General features: G+C 38.9%; 1 protein-coding gene across 8 annotated transcripts in view; it reads left to right on the top strand.

Moving 5' to 3' along the window:
- arhgef1b (Rho guanine nucleotide exchange factor (GEF) 1b) overlaps window positions 1-19,783 on the top strand; it is a 59,336-nt gene extending 39,553 nt beyond the window's left edge. For 4 of the 8 annotated variants that reach the window (XM_017703983.2, XM_017703979.2, XM_037533962.1 and 1 more), the window contains 22 exons: window positions 476-499; window positions 983-1,177; window positions 1,602-1,743; window positions 3,850-3,861; window positions 5,223-5,378; window positions 6,096-6,286; window positions 6,545-6,691; window positions 7,282-7,364; window positions 7,564-7,689; window positions 8,234-8,348; window positions 11,897-11,997; window positions 12,599-12,673; window positions 12,755-12,830; window positions 13,206-13,373; window positions 13,480-13,567; window positions 13,975-14,094; window positions 14,485-14,543; window positions 14,964-15,107; window positions 15,227-15,349; window positions 16,041-16,198; window positions 16,342-16,439; window positions 17,055-19,783. In XM_017703983.2, the coding sequence (XP_017559472.1) occupies window positions 476-499; window positions 983-1,177; window positions 1,602-1,743; window positions 3,850-3,861; window positions 5,223-5,378; window positions 6,096-6,286; window positions 6,545-6,691; window positions 7,282-7,364; window positions 7,564-7,689; window positions 8,234-8,348; window positions 11,897-11,997; window positions 12,599-12,673; window positions 12,755-12,830; window positions 13,206-13,373; window positions 13,480-13,567; window positions 13,975-14,094; window positions 14,485-14,543; window positions 14,964-15,107; window positions 15,227-15,349; window positions 16,041-16,198; window positions 16,342-16,416 (2,378 nt within the window). In that variant the 3' untranslated portion in view covers window positions 16,417-16,439; window positions 17,055-19,783. The remainder of the gene's footprint in view (window positions 1-475; window positions 500-982; window positions 1,178-1,601; window positions 1,744-3,849; window positions 3,862-5,222; window positions 5,379-6,095; window positions 6,287-6,544; window positions 6,692-7,281; window positions 7,365-7,563; window positions 7,690-8,233; window positions 8,349-11,896; window positions 11,998-12,598; window positions 12,674-12,754; window positions 12,831-13,205; window positions 13,374-13,479; window positions 13,568-13,974; window positions 14,095-14,484; window positions 14,544-14,963; window positions 15,108-15,226; window positions 15,350-16,040; window positions 16,199-16,341; window positions 16,440-17,054) is intronic. The other 4 variants (XM_017703980.2, XM_017703982.2, XM_017703981.2 and 1 more) reach the window with 4 other exon arrangements.
- The last annotated feature ends 7,238 nt before the right edge of the window (window positions 19,784-27,021 follow it).

The following is a 27,021-nucleotide window of genomic DNA, read 5'->3' as shown; positions in this document are numbered from 1 at the left end:
AGCTATGATGTGGGAGTCTCGATCACTCTTTTTATTAAACGTTTATTAAATGACGATAATGCCCACAGTATGCTCACAAAAGCGTATCTTGACATAGTGTATTGTCATAACAGCGTATCTCTTCCCTTATGTTCACCTGATGATGTGAATGATGATACTGTAGTTGTGACTGTTTTCTCAGGTGGGATTAGTAGATTATCCACCTCTGTCCCCAGAAATGTTGTAATGTGAATCTGTAGTAGAATGCAGCACTTAGTGTGAGGGGGGCCATGATAACTTATACCGTGACATGGACTTAGTAACCCAGTTTCAGTAAACCTATAATACAAGATTTGTTTCATGTCCAGTCTTATTGGTTTTAGTCAGCGTTTAAGACGTTTTCATTAATCAAGGATCATGATGAGGATAATGGTGATGATTGGGCTATTGCAGATTTTTAAAGGAAAATATTTGTTGCCATGTTTTCCTCTTGCAGATGAGGCAAAACCAGCCACTGAAGGTACTTTGGTCTGCTCTCTCCGTGTAGGACCCCCTTTTCTTAGATGGTGTACCCATTACTAATCAAATCATTGCATGTGTGCATGTTCAGATTTAAGCACAGGGCGGGTGTTAGGGTGTATTATTGAGTTTTAAAAAAAAGAATATATATATATACACAGTTGTAATGAAACACTAGATGTAAGATAGAAATTTGTTGGTATCAGCAGATATAAATCATTAATTGTTTAATGAACATTTTGTTGTATTACTAAAATCTCCTTTCAGAGAATGACTAACACTGTTAGCACCTGATTTCACCTTATTTTTTCCTTCGGTTTGTGTGTTTACTCTTTATTCACCTGTCCCCACCTCTTTCTTCCTGACAAACTTTTTTGTCTCTTAGTTTCATTATCTCAGACTAAAGCATCTGCATGCTGAAGTAGAGTAATGTAAATGCAACTACATTCCCATTCTGCTCTTAAACTGTTACACTCTCTATCAGCTGACAAGGCCAGTGAGCGGAAGAGTTCTGGAAGTGCCTCAGTGCATCGCGGCTCCAGTTCTGAAGGTAGCACTACAACCGTTCGCAAACAGGTTGTGGCAGGGCCAGGGACAATTCAAGGGACAGAGGGCACTGATGCGCAACTCAGCAACCTCATCATAACTACAAGTCCTGAGTCCACCCAGAGCGATACAGGTAAGAATAAGGAAATCGCTTTTGGCGAGTTAAGACCTGAAAAGGATGTATTTTAATATAATACAGTCTCCTTTTATAGTAATATAGGAGTTGGTGTGTAAGTGTGACTGATCTACCTTTCCTGTTGCAAGAGAACCATCTACTTTGACATGAGGGTGCCACTTTACTGACAAACTCACTCGTATGAATTATAGCAGTTATCAGTGGTTATCATTTCTTTTTTTTTTTTTTTGGTGCACTATTTATTTTTGTAAAGCAATCACCATAGATCAAAGGAAGAGAATCCAAATTTTATTTATTTCGGGTGTGTGTGTATGTATGTATATATAATTTTGTGTATGTGTTAAGAGGTTTAAGCAAAAAAAAAAAAAAAAAAGTAAAAAATACCATTGCTAATTGATTTCTACACTGTTTTCTCCTTCAGCTATGACTACTAGCCGTTCTGACCCAGCGTTTGTGTATGATGTGGGCGATATTTCTCCCATAAGTAGCAACACTGGCCTCTCTCTCTTGGAATCATGTTCTGCTAATGACATCCCTACAGAGGACAGCCATGAAAAAGACAGGTGAGATTTGTTGGAAATAAGACTGAGCCTCCTGGCACAGCCTTTAAGGCCTTTACACACCAAAAGCATTTTTTAAAATCTTTTTTTTAGATGTAAATTCAGTCAAACACTGTGTTCTTTAACTATGTTCAGTTTTTGAGAACTTGCATAAACTGTATTAACTCACTCGACCAATCGTTTAGTTATGGACAACAGAGCGTATTTTTTATAAATTACTCAAATTACTTAAATAAAGATTCAGTTTCTGTATAAGCTGGTGGAAAAACATCTGCTTATCAGCATTAGTACTTTTTATGCTGACTTCTTTGTCACTTTCAGAAATTTTGGGGTGGATTTACTAAGGGAAATGCTAACAGCAGACAGTCTACCGACAATTTGCATCAGTGGTGGTGGCCAGTTATTGGGTTATGTACTAAGAACATGGGCACAACTTCATAATGACCAAAAAAACAGCACAACAGCTCATGTGCTTTTTGTATATAAGCCCATTTTGGTCATGTAGGAGGAAGAAAGTTTTGTCAGGTTCAAAATATGACTCATTTGGTGAAAATAATGACTTGATTATTTGGGGGTGGGGGGGGTCAGATCATTGAGACGAAACCAACTCTTTCGTACCTGTTGTAAAATATACCCAACTTATAAGGAAGAAAATAATTTTTCTTTCTTTATTTTAGATTAATTTAAGAATAGCATGACATGGTAGATATTTCTGAGTGGTCTTTTTTGTAGATAAATATGTGTATTATACAGTGCACAGTCAGTATTTACTATCTGTTTTGGTGTAAGTGGTTCATTATAAATGTCCTCCCAGTATTTTGTACTTTAAGAGGGAAACGATATCATAAATGCATATGAGGAGTGCAAAAGGACAGCCTTCCTTTGATCTTATAATGGACATTTTGTCATGAGAACCATTTTTTTAACACAAAACAAAATAGAGTTTACAACACAAAACCTTAGTAAATCTGCACCTTTTATTTTATTTTGTTCTTTTTTTTCCGCTGTGCATGAATCTTATGAACATGTGCATAGTTTTGGTGTGAAAAATGATTTCGCATTTCATATTTATTCACATTGCATTTGGTGTGTATTGGCCTTCAGACCTGAAACAGACTTAAATCTAAGGACAGAGAAGAAAATTATGTGGGAAAATAGCTCAGTATTTGAATCAAGAGAGAATGAGCAGCACAAGTACTGAGCTTAAGGCACTGCTATGGTGAAGAAGCTGACGTTTTGGACTCTGTTGTAACTGAGGAGCGTGGTAAAACTCCATCAGTGCTGCGTCCCTGCTGCAACTGAGGGAGAATGGTAAAACTCCATCAGTACTGTGACTGAGGGAGCGTGGTAAAACTCCATCAGCACTGTGTCCCTGCTGTGCTCTTGCTGCTTCTGCTGGCAATTCTAGCTATGCTCCCTGTGGACAGCAACAACCGATTTGTCACACTTCAACACTGTTCGTGCCTACTTCCTGTCCCCTCCCATACTGCAAAGTCCCTTTGTTGTTGAACTCTATCCTTTTTTCTAGTCCTTCTTCTGTATTACTCTTCATGTCATTGCTCTACTTTTTTCATGTGATAGTGGTCCGGTTATATTTGCGGCCTGCCTGGAGTATTTGTTCTTCTTATAACTTTTCCTTGTAGTTTCTGTGCTTTAATTTGATCTATAGGAAATATTCTTTATTTCTTTTGTTTCTTCATGTTATTCAAGTATTTTGAAGATAAATTGACTACAGAGAGAAACATTTGCTGCTGCTTAAGGCTTTTTTTCCCTTATGTTTGCACAGCTTTGTTGTATGTGCAAAACTTGGACAACTTGGGCTATCTGCGTGTTCACTGACGACGTCTTCAGCTAGTGGGCTCACCAAAACATGTTCAGTGTGTGCTCCTTGTATGCTGGTTGTCTGGTTCATTTAGAAGAGTTACCCTCTTCATTTCTGGTTGCTTCGTTGTTGCCTTTGTTGCTTTGCTTTCTTTGGATGCAAGAATTTTGCTGAGGGGTCGGGCGGTCGTACTGTAGGTTAGGTGTGGGGGACAGTATCAGTCGTGTCTTTGTCCGTGACAACTGTTTTTGCTTGTTCTGTAATTCTGTAATTCCCGTATTTTACAGACGGAAGACAAGGTGGGTCTTCACGACTGAGACATGGATATTCTGCCAGCTTCAGCCTGCTACTGATTCCATTTACACTGTCATACCAAACACAGATAAATATATATCAGACACCTATGTCGGTTAAATGTGGTTAATTATAGCTTGCCTATTTGTTCAACACTTGTTTTAAAATGACAGAACCCTTGCTCCTATAGTTTAGATGTATCTGTAAACCTTGTTTGAAACCTAATGTGGAGCAGATAAGAAACTGCTGAATCTTCTGACAGTGTGATATTATTTGAGTATTCAGGCTGGCTTAAATTGGTGAAAATTTAATGCAGCAAGTTGCGAGTTGCATGTAACATTTCTGCAATGATAGTTACATCAAGATAGTTGCATCAAGCTTCACACACTTCTCTGGAACATACGATTGTGATTCTAAGAGAGGTATAACACCGCTCTCAAAAGTTTGCATGCAAAATAATGAGATGCAGACTTCATCTCAAACTACACACAAAACCAACTTGCCCCATCTGAAAATGGAAATGAAGTCCCCTAAACTACTTGCATAAAACACTTTTGTGCTCTTTAATGAATTTACATTTATAGGATGATATAAGATTACATCTTACAAAGATGACATTGTACAATTTGGCCTAAATCTAATTCCAAAGCATCACATTTTACAACACAAGTTATGCACAAGTTTTAATAAAGTGGCTTAGGCTTTGCATTGTACAAAACGCATCAAATTTACTTGCTTGAAACTTGTATGAAACTAATGTTGCAAGTTTCACTATGGTAAAGCCTGTCTAAGACTTCATGTAATATACTTAGTATAAACATAAGCGCTCCATGGCTAAGTGAGGTTAATTGCTGTTTGGGCTTGTGGTTGTGAAATGACTTGATGTTGAAGTAGAACAATAGAAGCCATGTTGTTGTGTTTACTGTGCGTGAGATTGGAAACTCAAAGGAGCCCAATTAACTGTCATTAATGTTTCATAACTTGAGTGCTGTGGTGCTCAAGTGCACTGAAATGTGGCTAATTGCTTCTTTTGATGCTAATACTTCAGAGAGAGAAATAGCACTTTTGCTGATTTTTAGCTCAGAGGGTTTTTCTAATCGGCTTGCACAGACTAAACTGAGGCTGTCGGAAATTGCTGGTTTGATCACATTTTCTCTCAAACTTTTCTTAAACACTTTTTTCATCTTTCCTTTCTTCAATTTCTGAATTTCATCAATGTTTTCATCCTTCTTCTGACATTGCCTCTTTGGTTGATGTCCATCCATATCTCTCCGCTGTCCATCCATATCTGTCCTATTTTCTTTTCTCTCTCACTACTCCTTTTGCACCCTGTCCTCTCCTCCTCCCTTCCCTGGTGTGTATTCAGGAGCGTGCGACGCAGTGAGAGTCTGTGTGTGGAGCGGCGACATTCTCGTCGTGGTGGCTCTGCCCGGGCCAAACAATCTCGCTCCCGTAGTGACGTGGACCTTCAGTCAACTGCCACCTCCCACCCCCCTCCATCCCCCCTCCTTCACCCTGTCTCGTAAGACTGCATGAAAACACATGATTACATAGAAACACAAATTTGGGCTTCAGCAATCCTGCTTACAACACAAGTGCTGGTTATTGTAAAAACGGTGCTACATCAAAATTAAGCTCATGTTAAATGGTGTGCCTGTCAACAAACATGCAAGGATCTCATTTACCTTCAGCTAACTGCTTCAGACTGCTTGAATAATGGTTAAAGGATGAGATGCTGTGACTTTGAAAAATTGCTACAGGCTAATTGCTGCCAAGATGTGCAGAGGACCCTAATATTTCAGGAAGTTTTTAGTTATCTGTATGGAGTTTTAATCATTGCTTTACATGCGTTCTGCAATATGAAGTGGTTTTGACATGAATTTTATAACTTTTTTTATTGGTGATGTATGACTTTCTCAGTCGTTATGGCAATCACAGCTCTGTCCATCATTCATACATACACTGTTAGTCATTAACTGCAAAGGTAAAGACATATACACATTCATAAACATCTGAGTCTTGACTTCCTGGGAGGATGCAGCACAGCAGGGATTCAGGGCCTGAAACTTAACTGTATAGTGGTGAATTTATTAGGTTCAGCGTTGACAGATGCAAGTGACCTACGAAAAGTTGGATTTGTCTCTTTTTTTCCCATGCTGTGGCCTTTAGCTTGCTAATTTCTACCTGTTCTTGTTTTTTTTTTTTTTTCTGGGAATGTTTTTCCTCTGGCTGTCTCCAGTCCGGATGTGGCAAGCCTACCTGAAGGCACCCTTACAGCATCCAGTTCAGGCCCCTCACTTCAGCAGGAGGAGGTGGAGCCCCGCCTCTTGGAACTCGAGCAGGATCCCCCCAACTGGAGAGAGCTTGCTTCCAGTGAAGTTCTGAGCAAACTCAGCAAGAAAGAGATGAAGAGACAGGAAGTCATAAATGGTAAGTGTCCAAGCACGTAATTGCTGAAAGAGAAGCTTGTAGTTCATGTAGCTCAGTCACAGTTTATGATGTTAAAGGATCGGGATGGTTAAATTTTGAGTGTCACTTCAAGGTTAACTCTTTGTTAAAGGAGTTTGTTTACATTTGATACTTAATATAATTATGCATCGTCATGCTTTGATGTGAGTAATGTGCAGTATTTGCTGTAATTTAGTACTTCTTCTGTTATCTCTTTACCTCTCCCTATCCATCTGTCAGAGTTGTTTGCAACAGAGCATGCCCACGTTCGCATGCTGAGCGTGCTACAGACAGTATTCTATCGTCCACTGGAACGGGAGGAGATCATGTCTACTACTGAACTGGATGCCATCTTCCCCAGCTTGGATGATATAATTGACTTGCACTGTAAGTCAGTCCTGCATTCAGTTTGTCAGTACATTTTCTTTGATTAACTGAAATAAGAGAGAATCAATAATTTGTCCAGAGAAATTCTATTAATATTACAGATTTATCACTATTAGAAAAAAATACAGTGAGGCAACACAGATATTAACAAGGAGTCTGTTTCATGTCACAAAGAACGCAGCACTCTAAAATATGGATTGTTGTGGGTTTTTGCATGCACAATTACTTGTATGTATTATAGCAGTAAAGACTGAACTGGTGAGTTTAAAAACACAAAAAAACTATCATGATTCAAATAACTAAAACATGCAAAATGCATCCAAATACATTGTTTCCCACACATAGGTTCTTAAGTATATTTTTTCCCATTTTAACAACATCCAGTTTCAATTTTGTCCTGTTTTAGAAGAAAATATTTTATAATAAACGCATTGATGCAAAGTGTCAAGGTTTAACATTTCTCTTATTTGACACCGTTTTCAGTTGCTCAAATAAGTAATCAAATTTTATTGAGCAATATTATTGATTTTGCTGACATCTTCATATGGTTAGTGCCCTAATCTAATGTTCATTGGGAATTATTCCCTTAGATACCTTCTACGAGAACCTGAAGAGGCTGCGGCAGGAGGATGGGTTTGTGGTCAAAACCATCAGCACACCACTCCTCAACAGAGTGAGTCTTCTGTGAACATTCAAAACAACTGATTTAAGATGGATACTTAGAACAAAGCATGTAGATTTATATGTTGTTTTGTAATGTGCTTTTTAAAAAGTTGTAGATTTTATATTTATTATATTTTATATAGATTTTAAATCTCTTTGGCGCTACCTGACATGACATGCAGTGAGTTGTGTTCTCTCTTTTTACTCAGTTTAATGGATCTGAGGGCGATTGGTTCCAGAAGCTAGCAGCTCGTTTCTGTAGTCACCAGTCCTGGGCTCTGGATCTTATCAAAAGCAGACAGAAGAAAGATCCTCGCTTTAATGCCTTCATACTGGTACACATGCAAATGAATCCACTTTATACACAACCTTCCAGACAATGGTACATACATTTAAGCAGTATTGAGCAGTTGAACAGCCATGCATAAAATAATGCTTGTTTTTTCTGTTTGCAAGAATCGTATTTTTAGTGATGTGAAAATAGCACCATCATGTTTTTCTCTTAGAGTCCATAAATAGACTAGATAAATGCACAAGGTAAAATCCCTCATCACTACACAGAACACAAGAAGATGCGTTCCCAAAGAGCCTGAAATAATAAGGGGTTTTGAAAGCTGTAAAGTTTGGCAAAGATTGAGATTTTCACTAGTTCAGTTCTGTACATATCATATATAGTAGCTTTGCTGAAATGGTTTGGGCTTGAAAACAATGCAAGCTACATGTCTAGTTTGATTTGTTGTTTTTTTTTTTTTTTTTTTCTTTCTTTCTTCAGCAGTGAACCGCCACTGTGTGAGAATATAGTCCATGCCGTGTAGTACTTCTGTTTTTGGTGCTACTATACCAGTCCTTATATTTCTATTAACATTTCTGTGCTTCTAGGATGCTGAGAGTAAGCCTCAGTGCAGGAGATTACAGCTGAAGGATATTATCCCCATTGAGATGCAAAGACTGACCAAGTACCCCCTGCTGTTGGAGAACATTGCCAAGAGCACAGGTAAGTTATTTGTTCAGATAAAAAGTTAATTTATTTACTTTTTTTTTTTTTTTTTATCAGATGTGTTCTTCTTAGTCTTCATTATAATTATTATTGTTATTATTAGTATTGTTATTAATATAACAGCTGCGTTAGCAACTTTGTGTGTGTGTGTATTCCGCTGCTGTCACTAGAAAACCTTGTATCTCCATCTTTGACGTTTTTCTTTTTTTTTTTTTTTTTTTTGTTTTGTTTTGTTTTGAAATTACCTGATACCTTTTACATTGTACGTAAATTTCATGATGAATGGACTAAAAGAACTGACCCAAAATGACTGGGGAAAATGTCTGGTTCCATTGACTTACATTAAAAGTATAGTCGTTTTTTTTCTTCTCCTGTAAAGTTACCATTTTGGACAACAGTTTTTAATTAAAAAAAAAAAAAAAAAAAATATATATATATATATATATATATATATATATATATATATATATATATATATATATATATATATATCCATCCATCCATCCATCATCTTCCGCTTCTCCGGGGTTCGGGTCGCGGGGGCAGCATCCTGAGCAATGAAGCCCAGACCTCCCTTTCCCCAGCCACTTCCACTAGCTCCCTGGGAGGGATTCCGAGGCGCTCCCAGGCCAGCTGGGCGATATAGTCACGCCAGCGTGTCCTGGGTCTTCCCCGGGGTCTCCTCCCCGGTGGACTTGCCTGTGACACCTCCCAAGGGAGGCGTCCAGGAGGCATCCTAACAAGATGCCCGAACCACCTCAACTGGCTCCTCTCGACGTGAAGAAGCAGCGGCTCTACTCCGAGTCCCTCTCGGATGACCGAACTTCTCACCCTATCTCTAAGGGAGAGTCCAGCCACCCTGCGGAGGAAACTCATTTCAGCCGCTTGTATTCGCGATCTCGTTCTTTCGGTCATTACCCAAAGCTCATGACCATAGGTGAGGGTGGGAACATAGATCGACCAGTAAATCGAGAGCCTTGCCTTATGGCTCAGCTCTTTCTTTACCACAACAGACCGGTAAAGAGCCCGCATCACTGCTGACCCAGCACCAATCCGCCTGTCAATCTCCCGCTCCCTTGTACCATCACTCGTGAACAAGACCCCGAGATACTTAAACTCCTCCACTTGAGGCAAGAGCTCATCCCCGACCCAGAGAGGGCTCTCCACCCTTTCCCGCGTGAGAACCATGGCCTCGGATTTGGAGGTACTGATCCTCATCCCGGCCGCTTCACACTCGGCTGCAAACCGATCCAGTGAAAGCTGAAGTTCACGGCCTGATGTCCCCAATAGGACCACATCATCTGCGAACAGCAGCGATGTGACCCTGAGGTCACCAAACCGGACACCCTCCATCCCCTGACTGCACCTAGAAATTCTATCCATAAAAATTATGAATAGAATCGGTGACAAAGGGCAGCCCTGACGGAGTCCAACTCTCACTGGGAAAAAGTCTGACTTACTGCCGGCCATGCGAACCAAGCTCCTGCTTTGTTTGTACAGGGCCTGAATGGCTCGTAGCAAAGAGCCATGTACCCCGTACTCCCGAAGCACCTCCCACAGAATACCCCGGGGAACACAGTCGAATGCCTTCTCCAAATCCACAAAGCACATGTGGACTGGTTGGGCAAACTCCCATGAACCCTCCAGAATCCTGGAGAGGGTAAAGAGTTGGTCCAGTGTTCCACGACCAGGGCGGAACCCGCACTGCTCCTCCTGGATCCGAGGTTCGACTATAAGCCGGACTCTCTTCTCCAGTACCCTTGCATAGACCTTACCAGGGAGGCTGAGGAGTGTGATTCCCCTGTAGTTGGAACACACCCTCCGGTCCCCCTTTTTAAAAAGAGGCACCACCACCCCAGTCTGCCAATCAAGTGGCACCACCCCCGATGTCCACGCAATGTTGAAAAGGCGTGTCAGCCAAGACAGCCCCACAACATCCAGAGCCTTGAGGAACTCGGGACGGATCTCATCCACCCCTGCAGCCCTGCCGCCAAGGAGCTTTTTAACTACCTTAGCGACTTCGGCCTCAGTAATGGACAAGCCTATTCCCGTGTCCCCAGACTCTGCCTCCTCACTGGAGAACGTGTCGGTGGGATTGAGAAGGTCCTCAAAGTATTCCTTCCACCGCCCAATGACATCTTCAGTCGAAGTCAGCAGCACACCATCTCCACTATATACAGTGCTAGTGGCACACTGCTTTCCCCTTCTGAGTCGCCTGACGGTTTGCCAGAATCTTTTCGGAGCCGACTTAAAGTCACTTTCCAAGGCCTCACCGAACTCTTCCCACACCCGGGTTTTTGCCTTGGCAACGACTGAAGCCGCAGATCGCTTGGCCTGTCGATACCTGCCTACCTCACTATACGTTTGGGTTTGCCTGGTCTGACTGGCATCTTCCCCCACCACCTGATCCAATTCACCACCAGGTGGTGATCAGTTGACAGCTCAGCTCCTCTCTTTACCCGAGTGTCCAGTACACATGGCCGCAAGTCCGCTGACACGACTACAAAGTCAATCATTGAACTGCGGCCTAGGGTGTCCTGGTGCCATGTGCACTTATGGACATCCTTGTGTTCAAACATGGTGTTCGTTATGGACAAACTGTGGTTTGCACAGAAGTCCAAAAACTGAACACCACTCGGGTTCAGATCAGAGAGGCCATTCCTCCCAATCACACCCCTCCAGGTCTTACTGTCATTGCCCACATGAGCGTTGAAGTCCCCCAGTAGGACAATCGAGTCTCCAGGAGGAGCACTTTCAAGCACCCCTTCCAAGGACTCTATGAAGGCTGGGTATTCTGAACTGCTGTTCGGTGCATAAGCACAGACAACAGTCAGGACCTGTTCCCCAACCCGAAGGCGTAGGGAAGCTACCCTCTCGTCCACCGGGGAAAACCCCAACATACAGGCGCCGAGTCGAGGGGCTATGAGAAAGCCCACACCTGCCCGCTGCCTCTCACCATGGGCAACTCCAGAAAAGAAAAAAGTCCAGCCCCTCTCAAGGAGATTGGACCCAGAGCCCAAGCTGTGTGTTGAGGTGAGCCCGACTATATCTAGTCGGTATCTCTCGACCTCGCGCACCAACTCGGGCTCCTTCCCCGCCAGTGAGGTAACGTTCCAAGTTCCAAAAGCCAGTTTCAGCAACCGAGGATCAGAACGCCAAGGCCCACGCCTTCGGACACTGCCCGATCCACAATGCACCGCACCCCTACTACTGCCCCTCCCATCGGTGGTGGGTCGATGGGAGGGGGATATATATATATATATATATATATATATATATATATATATATATATATATATATGTATGTGTGTGTGTGTGTGTGTGTGTGTGTGTGTGTGTGTGTGTGTGTGTGTGTAGTGATGTATATTCCATATATATATTCCAGTGATCCTGAAATAATGTCAGAGACTGCCATGTTTCATGCATTTGTTTTATTTTGGGAAAAGAAGATTTTTCTTTCAGTGATTTTTCCTTTTTCTTTGTGAGAAGTATATAATTTGCTGAGATACAGAAGGGTAAATTTACCTGGTGTTTGTTTCTTACAGAGGACAATGCAGAGAGAGAGAATATCCAGCAGGCGGCTGAGTGTTGCCGTAAGATCCTAAATCACGTCAATGAAGAGGTGAAATACATGGAGAATTTGCTGGTGAGTAAAATGTGTTTTAAGTATTTCTTTGACACTGACTGTTTTTCATTGTCTGAGTTTCACTGAATTAAAATTATTACAAAGAACATTTTATTTAAATGTTAAGGGCTGTTTTACAAGCCAAAAAAGATGTCATGGCCCTTGACCAATTAGTGCTTCTTTACTGATACTGTAGCTACATTAGTACACATCATAGTCAAACAACACCACTGTAGAAGTTGTGAGGATTCCAGTAAATGGTTAGGTGACATTCTTGGCACCTTTTCTTTTGCTTTTGCAATTATTGAGTTGTTTTCTGCTGCTAGCCACTCTCATCTACAGGTGAGGCTGTTGAATACCAAAAAAGAAAAAAAAAATCATAAGAATGAAACACCTCCGCACTGTATGATTAATGAAAAGGTTCATACTTTGGAGTCAAATTATTGATTATATAATTTATTATATATAATCTAAATATCTCAGCATTTATTTTTGAGTTTGTTTGCCCTATAATTCTTAATATGTCACTTATTTTCATCTATTCTATTTGTTGCTTCTTTAATATGTTCTCTCACCTGACTCTTATACCATAACCCTCTCTTTTTTCTTTAATTGTTGTTAGACTTTAAAAGACTACCAGCGCAGGTTGGATACTTCAGGACTGAAGCCCAGCAATGAGCTCTACCTAGAGTATAAGGTAAGAGAACTGTGTCTCAGCTCTAGTATCGGAATGTAAATGTAGATAAGTGAACTTAAGTGAATTGTCACTTTCTTTTAGAATTTTGACCTTACCACAAGGAGTATGCTTTACGAGGGGGCACTGACCTGGAGAGTGACTAAGGAAAAAGCTATAGGTAACTTCTTTTGGTGCTGTGCTGCTATTTTAAGTGAAAAACACATTGCCGTATTTTTACATTTTTACTTTCACTTTTCAGTCAAACAGAAAATACCTGCAGGGGATTTGTTAACATATTACTTTAGATATCTTTTTGCCTTCAGTTTCATGTTCATCAAAGTGTCTTCCTTTGAATAAAATGGCAATATGTGATATAAATATACAGCTTTTTTTGAATTTTTAACTTTTTAAAATTGGTATTGGCCACAATATTATCATATCTGTCAGGCCTAGATCTAAACAGCTTTCCTTTTAATTTCAGTTAAAAAAAACAGTTTTTGGGCGGTTATGAGAACACATAACCACTCTGTATTGTGTGTATTTGTGTGTGTAGATGTGCAGGGTGTGCTGCTGGGAGACTTGCTGGTTTTGCTGCAGAAGCAGGATGATAAGATGCTGCTGAAATGCCAGAGTAAAAGCATCATTGCTGCTCAGGAGGGCAAACAGATGCTGAGTCCCATCATCAAGCTGGATTCTGCTTTCCTTCGTGAAGTGGCCACAGGTGCGTGGTAGTGTGCTTCCCCAGGTTGGATTGCTAGAAAAAGTGTTTAGTGTTTAGTGTTGTGTGCAGACTTTCATACTGAAATGTTTTTTCCCCTCTATATCAGATCGCAAAGCTTTCTATGTGATCTTCACCTGGGACAGTGGAGCACAGATCTATGAACTCGTGGCCCAGTCTGTGGGGGAGAGAAAAGCGTGAGTGTACAGTCTTAAAGAGATAGTTTAACATTAATTTTAATCTACATAAATTCCCCCTAACTGTAATGTAGTCAGAAAATCAATACATTTTTGGTTTCTGAGGTTTTTCTGTACATGTTCAACTATTACCATTGTGCAAATTGCATGCCTAAATCATCAGAACCTGCTTAAAAACATTTAGTTAAGTAATGGAGAGAAATTCATTAAAAAAATATGAAAAAAAAGTATGTGCTACTTCTACAAATTTTTAGCTATGTGGCATTCCTAGATAGATAGCCTCAAAGCTCCAGTGCAAAACTGAAGAAGCAGACCAACTGATCAACTGCTTTTGGTGATATGCTAATAACTGTGTAAACCAAACACTGGCCAAAGTCAAATTCAAACCCAACTTCTGTGCCTTGTAGTTGGACAGAGAAGATCAAGTTATCAATGGATGAGTTAAAGAAGAATGGCTGTTCCACCCTGGACAGGGCGAGGCCTGGCAGCATGCCAGGAGGAAGCACTGCAATGCATTATAGCTCCTCGTAAGTGTGTGCATGTGTGTTTTGTGTGCATGTGTCAAAGAGCTACACATTACAGCCATTTAGGCAAACATCATCGTTTTCACATGTGAAAATGTGAATTCAGTTAAGAGTAATTTATTTAATCGTACTTTTTTTTTTTTTTTTAAATTATTGTTTTTCTTGGAAAAAAATAAGATGAATTGCAAAAATTTGTACCATGGCCACTTTTGCTTGCTCACATTTTTATCCATAAATAGCATAAATCTCATGTTTATATAGAAATTATACGTATTAAGCAAAGTGCACTGTGCCTTCCGCCTTCATACCACATTTCTATCACGTCTATATATAGTGCCAACCAAATCCAAAACTATTTTATGCTGATTAACAGTTATTCTTTCTCTCCTCTAGGCTGCAGCCCCCTCTCAGCCCCATTGAAAATGGAGCAGACCCTCTAAAGAACAATGCTGGTAAGAATTTGTACTGCTTTTTCAGTTTTTAGCTTAGCAACGGTTACTAAGCACCAGAGCTTACGAAATGTGCAATAAAATTGTATGTGGTACGAGGTTACTGTAAATTAGATTGCCAAACTCTTGGATTATTGATTGTCACTTCCTAAATCGAAGACATAACAGGTGTGAGGAAGGATCTGAATTAAACCGTGTGGACCACATTACCAATTAAACACAGTTAGAAATCGCGCAAAACAGGCACTGTTCCAAGGCAGACTGCTACATTATGACCAGTATGACCTATTTTGATACTTAAGTACATTTAAAACCATTTACTTTTGTACTTCTTTAACAGAAATATAAACAGAAGACTTTTAAGATATATTCTACCAAAGGTATTGCACAGTTTAAACTGTCTTTGTTTTTTAATTAAAATAGGTCGAGATAAGGACAGCCTTACAGATGAAAAGAGCAGGCACTCTCAGGCCTCAGTGATCGATTACCTTGCTGCCAATGGATTTGATCCTCTCGGTCACAGCAATGCACCTCCGGAGAAGTCAGCCTCTGGGGCTTTGGATGAAGGTCAATATTTTTTTTTTCCTTTTTCCCTCTTCTTCTTGTCTGTGTGACTGCTCTACAACTAATTTGAAATGAGGACATTTATGAACAGCATTCTTACATGCATTATACTGCTTCTATAGTTACATCCTTGAAAAGAATGTTGGTCGGGAGCATCAGTCTGTCTGAGGACACCCAGCCAGATGGCGAGAACGGAGGAGGTTCAGCAAAGCAAGACACAGACACTGATGGAAGTCAGTCATTAGGTATTACTGATGTTTTACACAGTATAACACTGTGCAGACTATATGATTTTTGGGTCAGATTTTGATTAATTGATTAATTTTCTAAATTAAACTTTAGTTAATGGAACAAACAAGAGACTGGTGACAAAAAAGAGTGACATTAATCAAAAATGAAACACGAGTGACATTAAACAAAATCATAAGTGGCATTCTGTGTGTTAGGCAAGATCAGAAAAGTAAATTATACCAAATATATATTATTATGAGAATGTGGATTATTTATAAAATTAAAAATGAAATAAAACCTCAGCTGGCCTACAGATTGGTTGAGATTTTTAATTATGGCCCTTTTATCGGTTGACTTTGACACCCCTGTTCTAGACGATACTGGAAATGTTTCTTAGTAAAAAGAGTGTTCTTGAATTAGGGAATTATGTGATTTTAAGGTCACTCTTGATGGCAGAATATGAAGTGAGGCTTCCTCAGTAATCGGAGTAGATCAAGCATACATCCAAGTACTCTTACAGATCTTTGTACTTGTGTATATTGGAATGTAATTTGGGCAGTGGAAGATGACATCAGGCAAGAACATGAGAACACATGTTGATAAACGGCCTGGGTTGGCTCTTGATATCCAACACAAGTTAATATCATGGATAAACAGTCATCTCTTGTACTTGTACCCCTCACCTTCCTTTTTTTTTATTTGGAGAAGAGCACAGTACAGAGGGCCAGGAGGAAGAAGAGCATGGAAAAGTGAAAATAGAGGAGGTAACAGCAGTTGCTGCTCCGCTGGTCCTTTCACATGAGAGTATGAAAGAGGTCTGCAGGAAACTGGACAGTCTGGAAGACAAATTGAAGAAACTACAGGTGAGAGTGTGTCAGTGATGTGTCAAGATGGAGAAGAGGAAACATGTAATGAATGAATTGGAGTCAGGATGTTTTAACTGCTGTCTTTATATCTGTCTGAAAAATGAAACTCGAGTGTAATTATGTCACTTTCATTTCTATAGAATGTTGAGGAGGAGTACCACAGGCTGCAAGATGCCCTTGCTAAATTCACCATTCAAAGAGGAAGCTACAACTGAGCATCATCCCTGCTGGTCGCCAGGTAATACTGTATAAGAGTGACATATTATAACCAGGGTCGTCATTAAGTAATCTCCTCATTATTTTGATTATTTAATTGTCAGTTATTATAGGAAATGAAATGGCTGTAAAGCATTTAAAAAGACTTAACTAAACAATTGTGTAAAATCAAAATTGCATATATGGACATTGCAGCAATCTAGTACAGTCCCAAAATAAAAAAGTATTCAGACTTTAGATATTTACAAGGACAATGTTATGATTTCTTAACCCCTAAAGTTAAGCTTGTAAAAGGAAAAAAAATTTTTTTTTGCTTTTTTAAAAGTTTAAAGAGTGTTTTTCAATTTCTTAGTTGAAAGATTTAGATTTGGGTTTGGATCATGGGATATTGAGTTATGATTTTTAAACTAAAAACTTTATTTAAAAAAAAATGCCGTCCCATTTTTTCATATCACTATAGAAACCCTAAAGTTTTAGTCAATGGGGGAGCCTAAATTTTTTTTGGTATTAAAGTTTAACTGAGTAATCTTGACGGCCCCTACTGTAGCATTAGTGATAAGAGTTTGAAATATAGTTTCACATAGTTTATGCCATATTCTATGTAAAATGTGCTGAATGTTTCTGTCTCCACTAATAGATCACTGTACGTGCTGGAATGAGGTGTGAGACTTTCTTTTTGGGAAATTCCTTGATTGATTGATTTGTTCCCTGGATTTTCCTGTTTGCGCTACTATCCATGCTCAAGTCCCTTTGGTCATCCTGGAATCTGACTGTATGCCCCAACCTGGTGATGTGATGATGGGCTGGCTTCAAGTACAGAATTCCTTGAGTATTTGTGTGTGTGTATGAATGTGCAAATGCACATGTTAAATGAAGGTGATTGGATCGAAGACCATTTTTAAATAAGGTCCCAAACAAACGAGCTACAGATTTTAATCAGATTTTAAGCACATGCACTCTCTCATGGACTCCTCCAATGTAAGCCTGTCAAATGTTTTATATTTTATCAAGTAGTAATATAGTAGGAAAGGGATATCTGTACATAAAGAGAAGAATGTGTTTATGTACATTTCACCCAGAATTCACTGAAGAGTTTTAACAGAAAGAAATGTATTTTAAAGGAATATTCCATTATTTTTCCATTTATCAATCTCTGCTTCCAGGGTATGTATGTATACAGTTACCTTGGTCAATAATTTAAATGCGTCTCCATGTACATAGCAAAAGAAACAAAAAAATCCATGATCTTGAAGCACTGATAATAGAAACCAATTCAAAGGTGCTTCTGAAACACTTGGATAGGGAAACAATGGATAGGGAATTGCTGAATGATGGGCTTATATTATGTGTGTTTTTATCAAAAAATTTTTAATTAAGTATATCGAACTTATTGTCCATAATGTCTTTAATGATGTGACAGAAAGTGAACAGGTTGAAAAATAATGGCATTTTCCTTTAATATGCGTATTTACTCATCTATAGCTTTGAGTGTCTGCTTTCAAAGAAATGCCCAAATTAAAAAGAAGGCAGGAATAGAAAGTAGGGTTGAGAGATGTAGAGATAAGGAAAAGAGAGATGGATTCTGTAGGTTAATGTAGAATGAAACTGAGAGATATCAACACGGTTATTTGTTGTAAATAATGGGAATATTTGCATGTTGTGCACTGTACAATTACATCTTAAAACAGACTTTAAAGTTTTAGAATAACTGAAACATGCAGGTGTTGTTTATTTGATGTGCTGCAGTTAAATTTGCACCAAGGTTGTTGCTCATGTGGTCAGTGAAGTTACATTCTGTCCTTGGAGTGCATGTGCATGAGAGTGTCCCATTTTCAGGAGTGCTGTTTGAAATAACAAAGAACGTTTTTTTTTTTTTTTTTTTTTTTTTTTTTTTTTTTTTTTTTTTTTTAAATATATACATGCTGTTTATACATGTTCTGTCAGGTCAGATGCAAGGATTGTATGATCTTTCACGTATTGCGTTGTTTTTGTTAGTTAGTTCCATATTTTCAGGATGATTATTATTCTTTATTGGTTTCAGAATGTTTACTTTTAAAGGGTAGCCTTAGTATCCTTCAAATATCGCAGGACCAAAGAGGCAGGTGTCTATCAGCAGGTAAAATGGTTACATGCAGTATGAATTATTCAACATATGTAAGTGTTTAAGGATGTGTAAGATCGATTGTAATACACAGTTGCTAATATTATGCTATATTATGCTGATAATATGCTGAACCCAACACCTTTCTGTTCCCTACATCAGGTTCCATTCTTTAGCCAAGGACTAGTGAACAAATAATATATGAATGAGATGAAAAATAAATTATGGTTGAACTGATAGCTTGTAGAGCCATATTAATATATAGAATTTATATTAACGGATATAAAATGATATTTACAACCTTTGTGTGTGTAATCTCAGTTTATAGTTTACCTTAAATAGAGCATCAATTCATCCCTGCTGCCTTCCAGCTTGTAATTGATCTGTATATCCATTCCTACAGATGCATTCTTTCTTAGCAACTGCTGCAAAGTTTGGACCAACTTTAAAAACTGAATGGGAAAACCATGTTCAGCTGACATTAGGTTGCTACTTAATCAGATCAAAGTTTCCAGTTTAAAATGCTCTGTTACAGAGCTTCAGCTATATTGTAGAAATGATAGGATAGGATAGGCAAGTTGGCCATATTCGCATGTTAACATTAGCATGATTACAGAACAACAATGACAACAACAAAACATGCCCAGTTGAACCTAATGCAGTGATCAGTCAAGAAAATATTAAATACATGTATGCGAAGTAAAATACTTTTTTCGAAAACACTCTAAATTTAGATTTGTATCCAGACATTTTGACCACAACCGCTGACAGTCAGTAAAACTTGTCTAGCTTTGCAACTATAGCTACTAAAGAGTGCATTTGTGGGCGGAACATGGCTAGATGAGTTGTTGACAGGAACACAGAGGAACACATTTTGTTTCTGCGAACTGTAACGAGATCATGAGTATCACAATTTAGGAGTGGGAATATGCAGGCTGTTTTAACCAGTACTGTTACTAGTCATCTTAATGATCACACATAAACATACAGTTGCATTGCAATGGTAAACTGCTCTTTCTAATTTAAAGTATTCGTCTAAATAAAGTACCAAATATGCTTGTTATCATAGAGTAATTAGAACCAGTAGATGAAATGCTTCAAGATGTAAAAACACCCTTTTACAGGTCTGTTTTACTATCAGATATTCTGTAGTCTTTGCAAAAACGGGTTGTGCTTATAGTGAACCTTTTTATTTTGTTTGTGTTATATGCAAAACATTTGTTACACAGTATACTATGCATTGCTGATCATGTAAGAGGGGGCAAGAGAGAAAGAAAACTGGCTTCATGACCACGGCAAGAAAAATTGACTAGAATGTAAGAATGTCCTTTATTGAGGCTCTTTACATATAACATGCAGATTCATAGGTATTAAGACTTTCAAACAAAAAAAGGGCTTTTAGCGATGTTTCTTTCTTTCTTGCTCCACATAGTTAGCTTTTATGACACCTATTTAGCCAAGACATGCACACATGTATTGGTATGTATAAATCTATTTATAATGCAGGGTGGCTTGTGCTAATGACTTAGTGTTATATTTTCATTATATCTCAAGGGCTGCCTAGTGAAACTTGTGGTGCTCTTCATCTTTTTCATCATCAGCAGATGAAAAGCAAATATGCTTGCGTTTCACTTCCACATGGACATGCTATGTTGCCCACCACACACACAGACACGAGAGAGAGAGAGAACTAAGTATCCTGAAATAGTTTATGGTAATTATGACATTATAAAGTTTTTAAAAGGCATAATTGATAAGTGTCACATTTTTAGCTCCATTTCAGTTTCTCACATAGTGCTGTGTACATTTTCTTTGTACATTTTTTTAGGGGCAATTGATACTCAAGCCCTTTGCTGTTAATCTTTAGAAATGATTATACAAGAACTATTCTGTGTATTTGGGCTTTGATTTTGTTATGTAAGATACTTTAATGGAATTGAGGTACTTTTTATTATTACTGTAATTTCCCTTTCTTTTTTAAATAAATGATTTAAAAATTGTCTTTGATTATACTGTTTTTATGAAGTGCATGCAAATATAAGTATGCATGGGGCTGGTCAATATGACTACATACACCCTTGTAAATTACAAATATATCCTTTCTATCACATCACAGAATGCTTTTCTGAGAGTATCAGGGATATTTTATTAAATTTGATGAAATTGTGGAAATGCATCCTGAAATCTGATGACATCACAGTTCAAATATATTTGATTGATATGGTTTATAGTTCAGAATAGAGCTAGACATCACTGCATTTTTCCACTATTGATACCAATACTGATCCCTTGATATTGATTGCTGAATAATGCTTTTTTTCAATACCTTGTTTTTTTAATAACAAAACAAAAATGGCATAAGCCAGAAATTAGTGGGGGGAGTTTTGAAGTGTGTGTATTTATTGACCACAATGTAACACAGACTAATCAAGATGTGTTAGTAAAATGCTTACCGAATAATGCCAATCACCAGTTTCAATTTTGGAACAAGCCTGCCTGTTGACTCACAGATGCCAAAACTGACTATTTAGGTATTAAAATAAAGTAATAAAGTAATTTGGTCAGTATCATAAGTGTAAATAAAAATAGATTTTTGGTATCTAGCCTTTATTTGGAATCATATTTTAAAATCCACACCAGTGGGATGTGAGGAACTGGTTACACACGATTTTTGTGTTTGGGGAAAAAAAGGCTAAAAACTGCCAGTTTTATTAAATACTGCCTATGAGATTACATTGATTCTAACATTTCAATCAATATTGCAGGTGCGATAGATAAATCACGATGCAACAGCGCATTTCTACATACAACCCCCCCCCCCCCCCCCCCCCCCCCCCCCCATCTGTGAGAGTGGGTGGTGGGGAAACAGCTGGGTGAGAGTGATCAGTAAATGTCAAATGTCACAAAGTGTGAACATTTGAGGAAGAGGCGTTAAAGTCTGTTTTGGGCACCTGTGTGAGACGTATAGTTGAAGATGAAAGGAAGAGAGGTCTTTCTATTCTGTTTTATTGTGAAAGTTGTATTGTTTCTATTTTGTTATGGCCCTGGATCAACTGCATCAGTCATAACAGAGCAACATGCAGTAGTAGGTTTGTTACCCAAACATACCAAAGTACAGTGCTAAAGTCATGACACATGACATGTAAAACCGGTATAATTTGTCTGAGGTTTGTGAGCCAAAATGTACCAGCAATTTTTTTTTGTATAGCACTTTTTGCAACACAAAGCAGCTTCACAGAATTCCAGTAAAGACAAAGTTTTAACATGAATGTAAAAAACCCCCAGGTGAGCAAGCCAAGGGCGATAGTGGCAAGGAGAAACTCCCTCAGAGCTGAGGAAGAAACCTTGAGAGGAACCAAAGCTCACAAGGAGGGACCAATTCCGTATACTCGGAAAAAGGTAGGGAGATGGAATTAGTTTTGTTCTGTTTGGATGTATGTAAAAGTTTACATTAGTAATCATTAGTAATACACTTCAGTCTATGAAAATCAAGCAGTGTTTTAGATTTTTTTTACGATAATTGCACAAAAACAGGAGGAAAAACAAACATTGCATAATGTGATAACATTCCATCAGCTAATAGATCTAAATCTGTATTTTTGGGATGATACCTGAGGCAATGATACCTGAGGCAGTTGTCTAGTGTTCTACTACTGATGATGGGACTTTTAGGCCCTTTAAACGTTTATGCATGGACCTAAAGTAACCTAATAAAGAGAGAAGTAGCAGTTTTGCTTTTACTGAGTAAACCTAGTTCATGAGGCTGTGGGGAATTTTCTGATCTGATCATGTTTTCTGTCAAATTTGATCCACACTTTTGGTCTCCATTCTTTATTCTCTACTTCATCATTTTCATCCCCCCAGAATTTTGATTTTAAGACATTTAGGGGGTCCAAGAGGGTAAGTAGAGGCTCCTGAGGGGTCCAGGAGCCTCTACTTACCCTCTTGGACCCCCTCTATTGCCTCCACTGATGCAACAATCATCCCCTTGTTTACCCTAGAGAACTCCAGCAGGGCAAAGTATCAGCATTTCCTAGGTCCTCCAGATATTCATAATCACTCACAGCTGTCACACCAGGTTTCAAAACAAGAGCAGCCCTCTTTTCAAATGGACACAGAACACAAACGCAGATCACATAATCAGAGGTGGATGAAGTACACAAATCATGTACTTGAGTTAAAGTAGAGATACCCAAGGTAAAATATCACTCCAGTAAAAGTAGAAGTCCTTACTCTAGACCTCCACTTGAGTAAAAGTATTTGTCTTCAAATGTACTTAAGTATCAAAAGGAAAAGTACTAAAAGATTAATTATGACTCTGATGTCCTGTTATCATTTTTGTAACAAGACTCGCTTTGTGAACTCATTTTAGGTGAAAATCCTCCAGTGTCTCTCTTGGTAAACCAGTCTTTTAATAGAATGTCATTAATTAGTGACGCTGACGTCTATTAAAATGATCATAAGCACAAAACACTGAAGGCAAACAGTTTCCATCAGGTAGAACCGAGTGGCTCTGAAATCACTTTTACAAACAAGCAAAGTTGCAGATTAAGATTACTTTGTAACGTAGTTACAAGTTGAATAAAAACTTGCTTTAAACTCAGGTTCATAAATAAGTTTTCCTTTACTATATTGATCTGTAGGTCTCTGTTCATAAACAAAAACTAACCGAAACGAATTTACAATAAAATTAGAGTTTTTATGAATTCAGAAAAAAAGAAACATGCCAGTTACAACTGCATATGTGTACATATTTCTATATTGTGGTCTATTTACACAAAGTTAGGTTAGTTCCATCATTTAGGTGACGTATGTGCTCCCAAATTTTTACGCTGCTGCACTGACATTGAACCGTGTGCTTGTACTGGGTTGGTATGACCAACAGGTCAAAACAAGCTCAGAACAAAATGACCGCTGTGCCCTGATTGGTGTTCTTGCTTTGTAATTCTATTGTAAGATATTTTACTTTAAAATGTAGTGGAGTGAAAGTAAAAAGAAACACTTAAGTAAAGTACAGATACATGAAAAAACTACTTAAGTACAGTAACAAATTACATTTACTTGGTTACTGCACATAATGCAACAAGTGTTGTATGACTTGGAGCCTGGATCATAATGGGTAACACTTAGTGGACATCACTACTACTGGAATAAAATGACATTTATCCCTGTTCACTTGAGGCAACTAGTTGCTTTTCACTATTTGCTAAACTTGTTTTGTAATTTGTGCACTGAGATGATAGTGATTTGAAGAATTTGTATAAAAACGAATATATTAACATATAAACACCTGTAGCATAAATTCAAGAATTTATTCCAGTGTTATTTCCAGTAATGCTTTATTTTCAGTAATAAATAATAATAATAATAATAATGATTCCATCATTGCATTGATTATCATCATTTATGTTATTTGTGAAGGTGAATGCCTCAGTCACAAGTAGTAGTGGAGAATAGGCAAAATGTGTCATTAAAACATTTTTAAACATTACTTCATAAAGTACACTATATTGCCAAAAGCATTTGTTTGTCTGCCTTCATATGCACATGAAATTGACTGCGATCCCATTCTTAATCCATAGGGTTTAATATGATGTCGGCCCACCCTTTGCAGCTATAACAGCTTCAACTCTTCTGCGAAAGCTTTCCACAAGATTTAGGAGTGTGCTTATGTACATTTTTGACCATTCTTCCAGAAGCGCATTTGTGAGGTCAGACACTGATGTGTCAGGAAGGGGCCATCCCCGACCTTTTCTCCCAAAGTTGGGAGCATGAAATTGTCAATTCTCTTGGTCTGCTGAAGCATTAAGGGTTCCTTTCACTGGAACTAAGGGGCTGAGCCCAACTCCTGAAAAAAAAACACTGCACCATAATCCCCGCTCCACCAAACCTTACACATGGCACAATGCAGTCAGACAAGTGTCATTCTACTGGCAACCGCCAAACCCAGACTCGTCCATCGGATTGCCAGATAGAGAAGCGTGAGTCCAGTGGCAGCGCTTTACACCACCGCATTCGATGCTTGCATTGCGCTTGGTGATGTAAGGCTTGGATGCAGCTGCTCGACCATGGAAACCCATTCGTAGCGATTGACTCTGCAGAAAGTTGTCGATCTCTGCACACTATGCGCCTCAGCATCCACTGAACCCGCTTTGTCATTTTTTTACGTGGCCTACCACTTCGTGGCCGAGTTGCTGTCGTTCCCAATTACTTCCACTTTGTTATAATACCACTGACAGTTGACTGTGGAATATTTAGTAGTGAGGAAATTTCACAAATGGGCTTGTTGCACACATGGCATCCTATCATGGTACCATGCTGGATTTCACTGAGCTCCTGAGAGCGACCCATTCTTTCAGAAATGTTTGTAGAAGCAGTCTGCGTGCTTAGGTGTTTGGTTTTATACACCTGTGGTCATGGAAGTGATTGACGAATGCTTTTGGAAATATACTATATGTTGCATTTTTGACTGAATTCCTATGTTTTGGCTGTTAAGAGTTGCTTTGTCCGTACTGTTGTCATCCTGCTGCTCTTATGCGTTCACTCAAGTTTGTTGAGCGGAGAGACACAGGCATCTTACATCGGTGTTAGATCCCTTATATCTATGTTACCTTATGGCTTTCCCTTTTAGTTAGACTATAAAAGCTAGACCTGCCTCAGTCTTGCTGCTCTCTGTTCATGCTGTATACTGTAATCAGTCTCTTGACAGAATGAAATTTCTTTGCCAAACAGAACAATTGCCTGTCTTGTGGGTCTGATATTGTTGCTTGATCTGCCTTAATTAGGTGCCCACAGTTCACCTACCCTCTGGACCAGCATGAAGCTTCCCACTGTACAACACTGTGCAAACCTCACATATATGCCAAATATAGCCACTGCTTCACCTGCTTTTCCCCTTTTCTATATTTTTATATTTTATACTTATGGTAAAGCTTTCGTATTGCTCTTGTGTTCTTGTTTCACTATCTGTTGTCGACCAGAGGAGGATGGGTTTCCCTTTTGAGTCTTCTGGGTTCCTCTGAAGGTTTCTTCCTCTTGCTCTTAGAGAGTTTTCCTTGCCACTATCGCCACTGGCTTGCTCATAGGGGTTTGAACTTGGACAACACCTGTTCTCAAAAGCACTATATAAATAAACTTTGACTTGACTTGACTTGATATAGTTAAAATTAGTTAAGATATGTCTTTGAACTTTATGTGTACAAGGCTATACATAATAAATAAATACACATTACAAGTACCAAGCACCAGTTTACATATACATATATGACCAAAAACAGTGACCATACAAGCACATGAAAAACTGATGTTAACTGTGGGTTAACATGTTTCATCTTAGATACCCTCATTTTGCCAGGATAATTCACCAGTTGAGCAGAAATATTCAGCAAACAAGTCCCTCAGACAAACACTCATCTAACAGAGGTGACTGCTAAACAGTGGGATGTCAGCAAAGGCTGGGGAAACATTTCCATCACTACCAGGTCTTCTTGTGTTCCAGTCATCTCAGTGAAGTTGTGTAGTACTTTCCCAACACTATATGCGACTTCAGGACTGACTCCAATAACCTGGTGGAACATTAATTTGCAATACCAAATTGCGTTCAGCCAAGTGCAACAAATATGTGAGGCATGGCACCAAGATGTTCTACACCTGGGAGAATATGTGTCTAAAGGTAGGGAAAGTCTTCCACGCATCAGTGCCTTACGAAAGGAAGAAGAAGACAGTACACTTCCATGACTGCTCCTGCCATATGCACCAAAATCCACTACCCTGAAACAGTAGTGAGCATCAATCACTGGTAGGAGTGTAATGAAGAATGTGCCTTTGTAATTGTAGGACACAGATCCTGAATTTGGTGGAGCCTGGATCACAGTGCCTATAGTTTCAATACAATTAGGAAAGTTCCTTCTTCCTCCCCTGGCACAGACAGTCCCAGACAGCCTGTGTGGCTTGCCATAAAATATTAGCCACAGTATACATACACCCATTCTGTAGCTGAACACTATAGTGATGAATGAGTCTCCAGTGTTGGAAAATAGTAATTTGTATTTTTGTCTGAAAAATTATACATACACACATTCTGTAAAGTAATTGACATTTTGCCATGCCTCACATCTTTTTTTTTGTGGACAAGTGGTTCACACCAGGGAGATGGTGGGTCCAAGTTTCTTTTAAACAAGCTGCAGCGCAGTGTCCCTTGTTGTCTCAATGGTTTAGTTCCATAAAATGACTCAATTGTCATTCTGTCATGCTTTTCTTGTGATGATAAAGAGAAGAGGAAATGGCTGCAGTTGATAAGGTAAGTTACAGTTCTTAACCAAGTGAAGAAAATTTCATCCCAGTGGCAGAAGCCAAACTGGCCCTTTGTGGATACCCTTGAGATAGGCTAAGGGTTTTATGGGGTGTTTCTTACTATGAGCCCACATCTTCGTGTGCTGGTCATTGGTCTTGTTGTTTAGACAAGGGCTGACAAAGATAACTAGCTAGCTTATGCCAGCTATCT

This window comes from Pygocentrus nattereri, chromosome 24 (genome assembly GCF_015220715.1).
Source record: "Pygocentrus nattereri isolate fPygNat1 chromosome 24, fPygNat1.pri, whole genome shotgun sequence".
Classification (NCBI taxonomy): domain Eukaryota; kingdom Metazoa; phylum Chordata; class Actinopteri; order Characiformes; family Serrasalmidae; genus Pygocentrus; species Pygocentrus nattereri.
The sequence above is the reverse complement of the archived record's forward strand: the minus strand, read 5'-3'. Positions and strand labels throughout refer to the sequence as shown.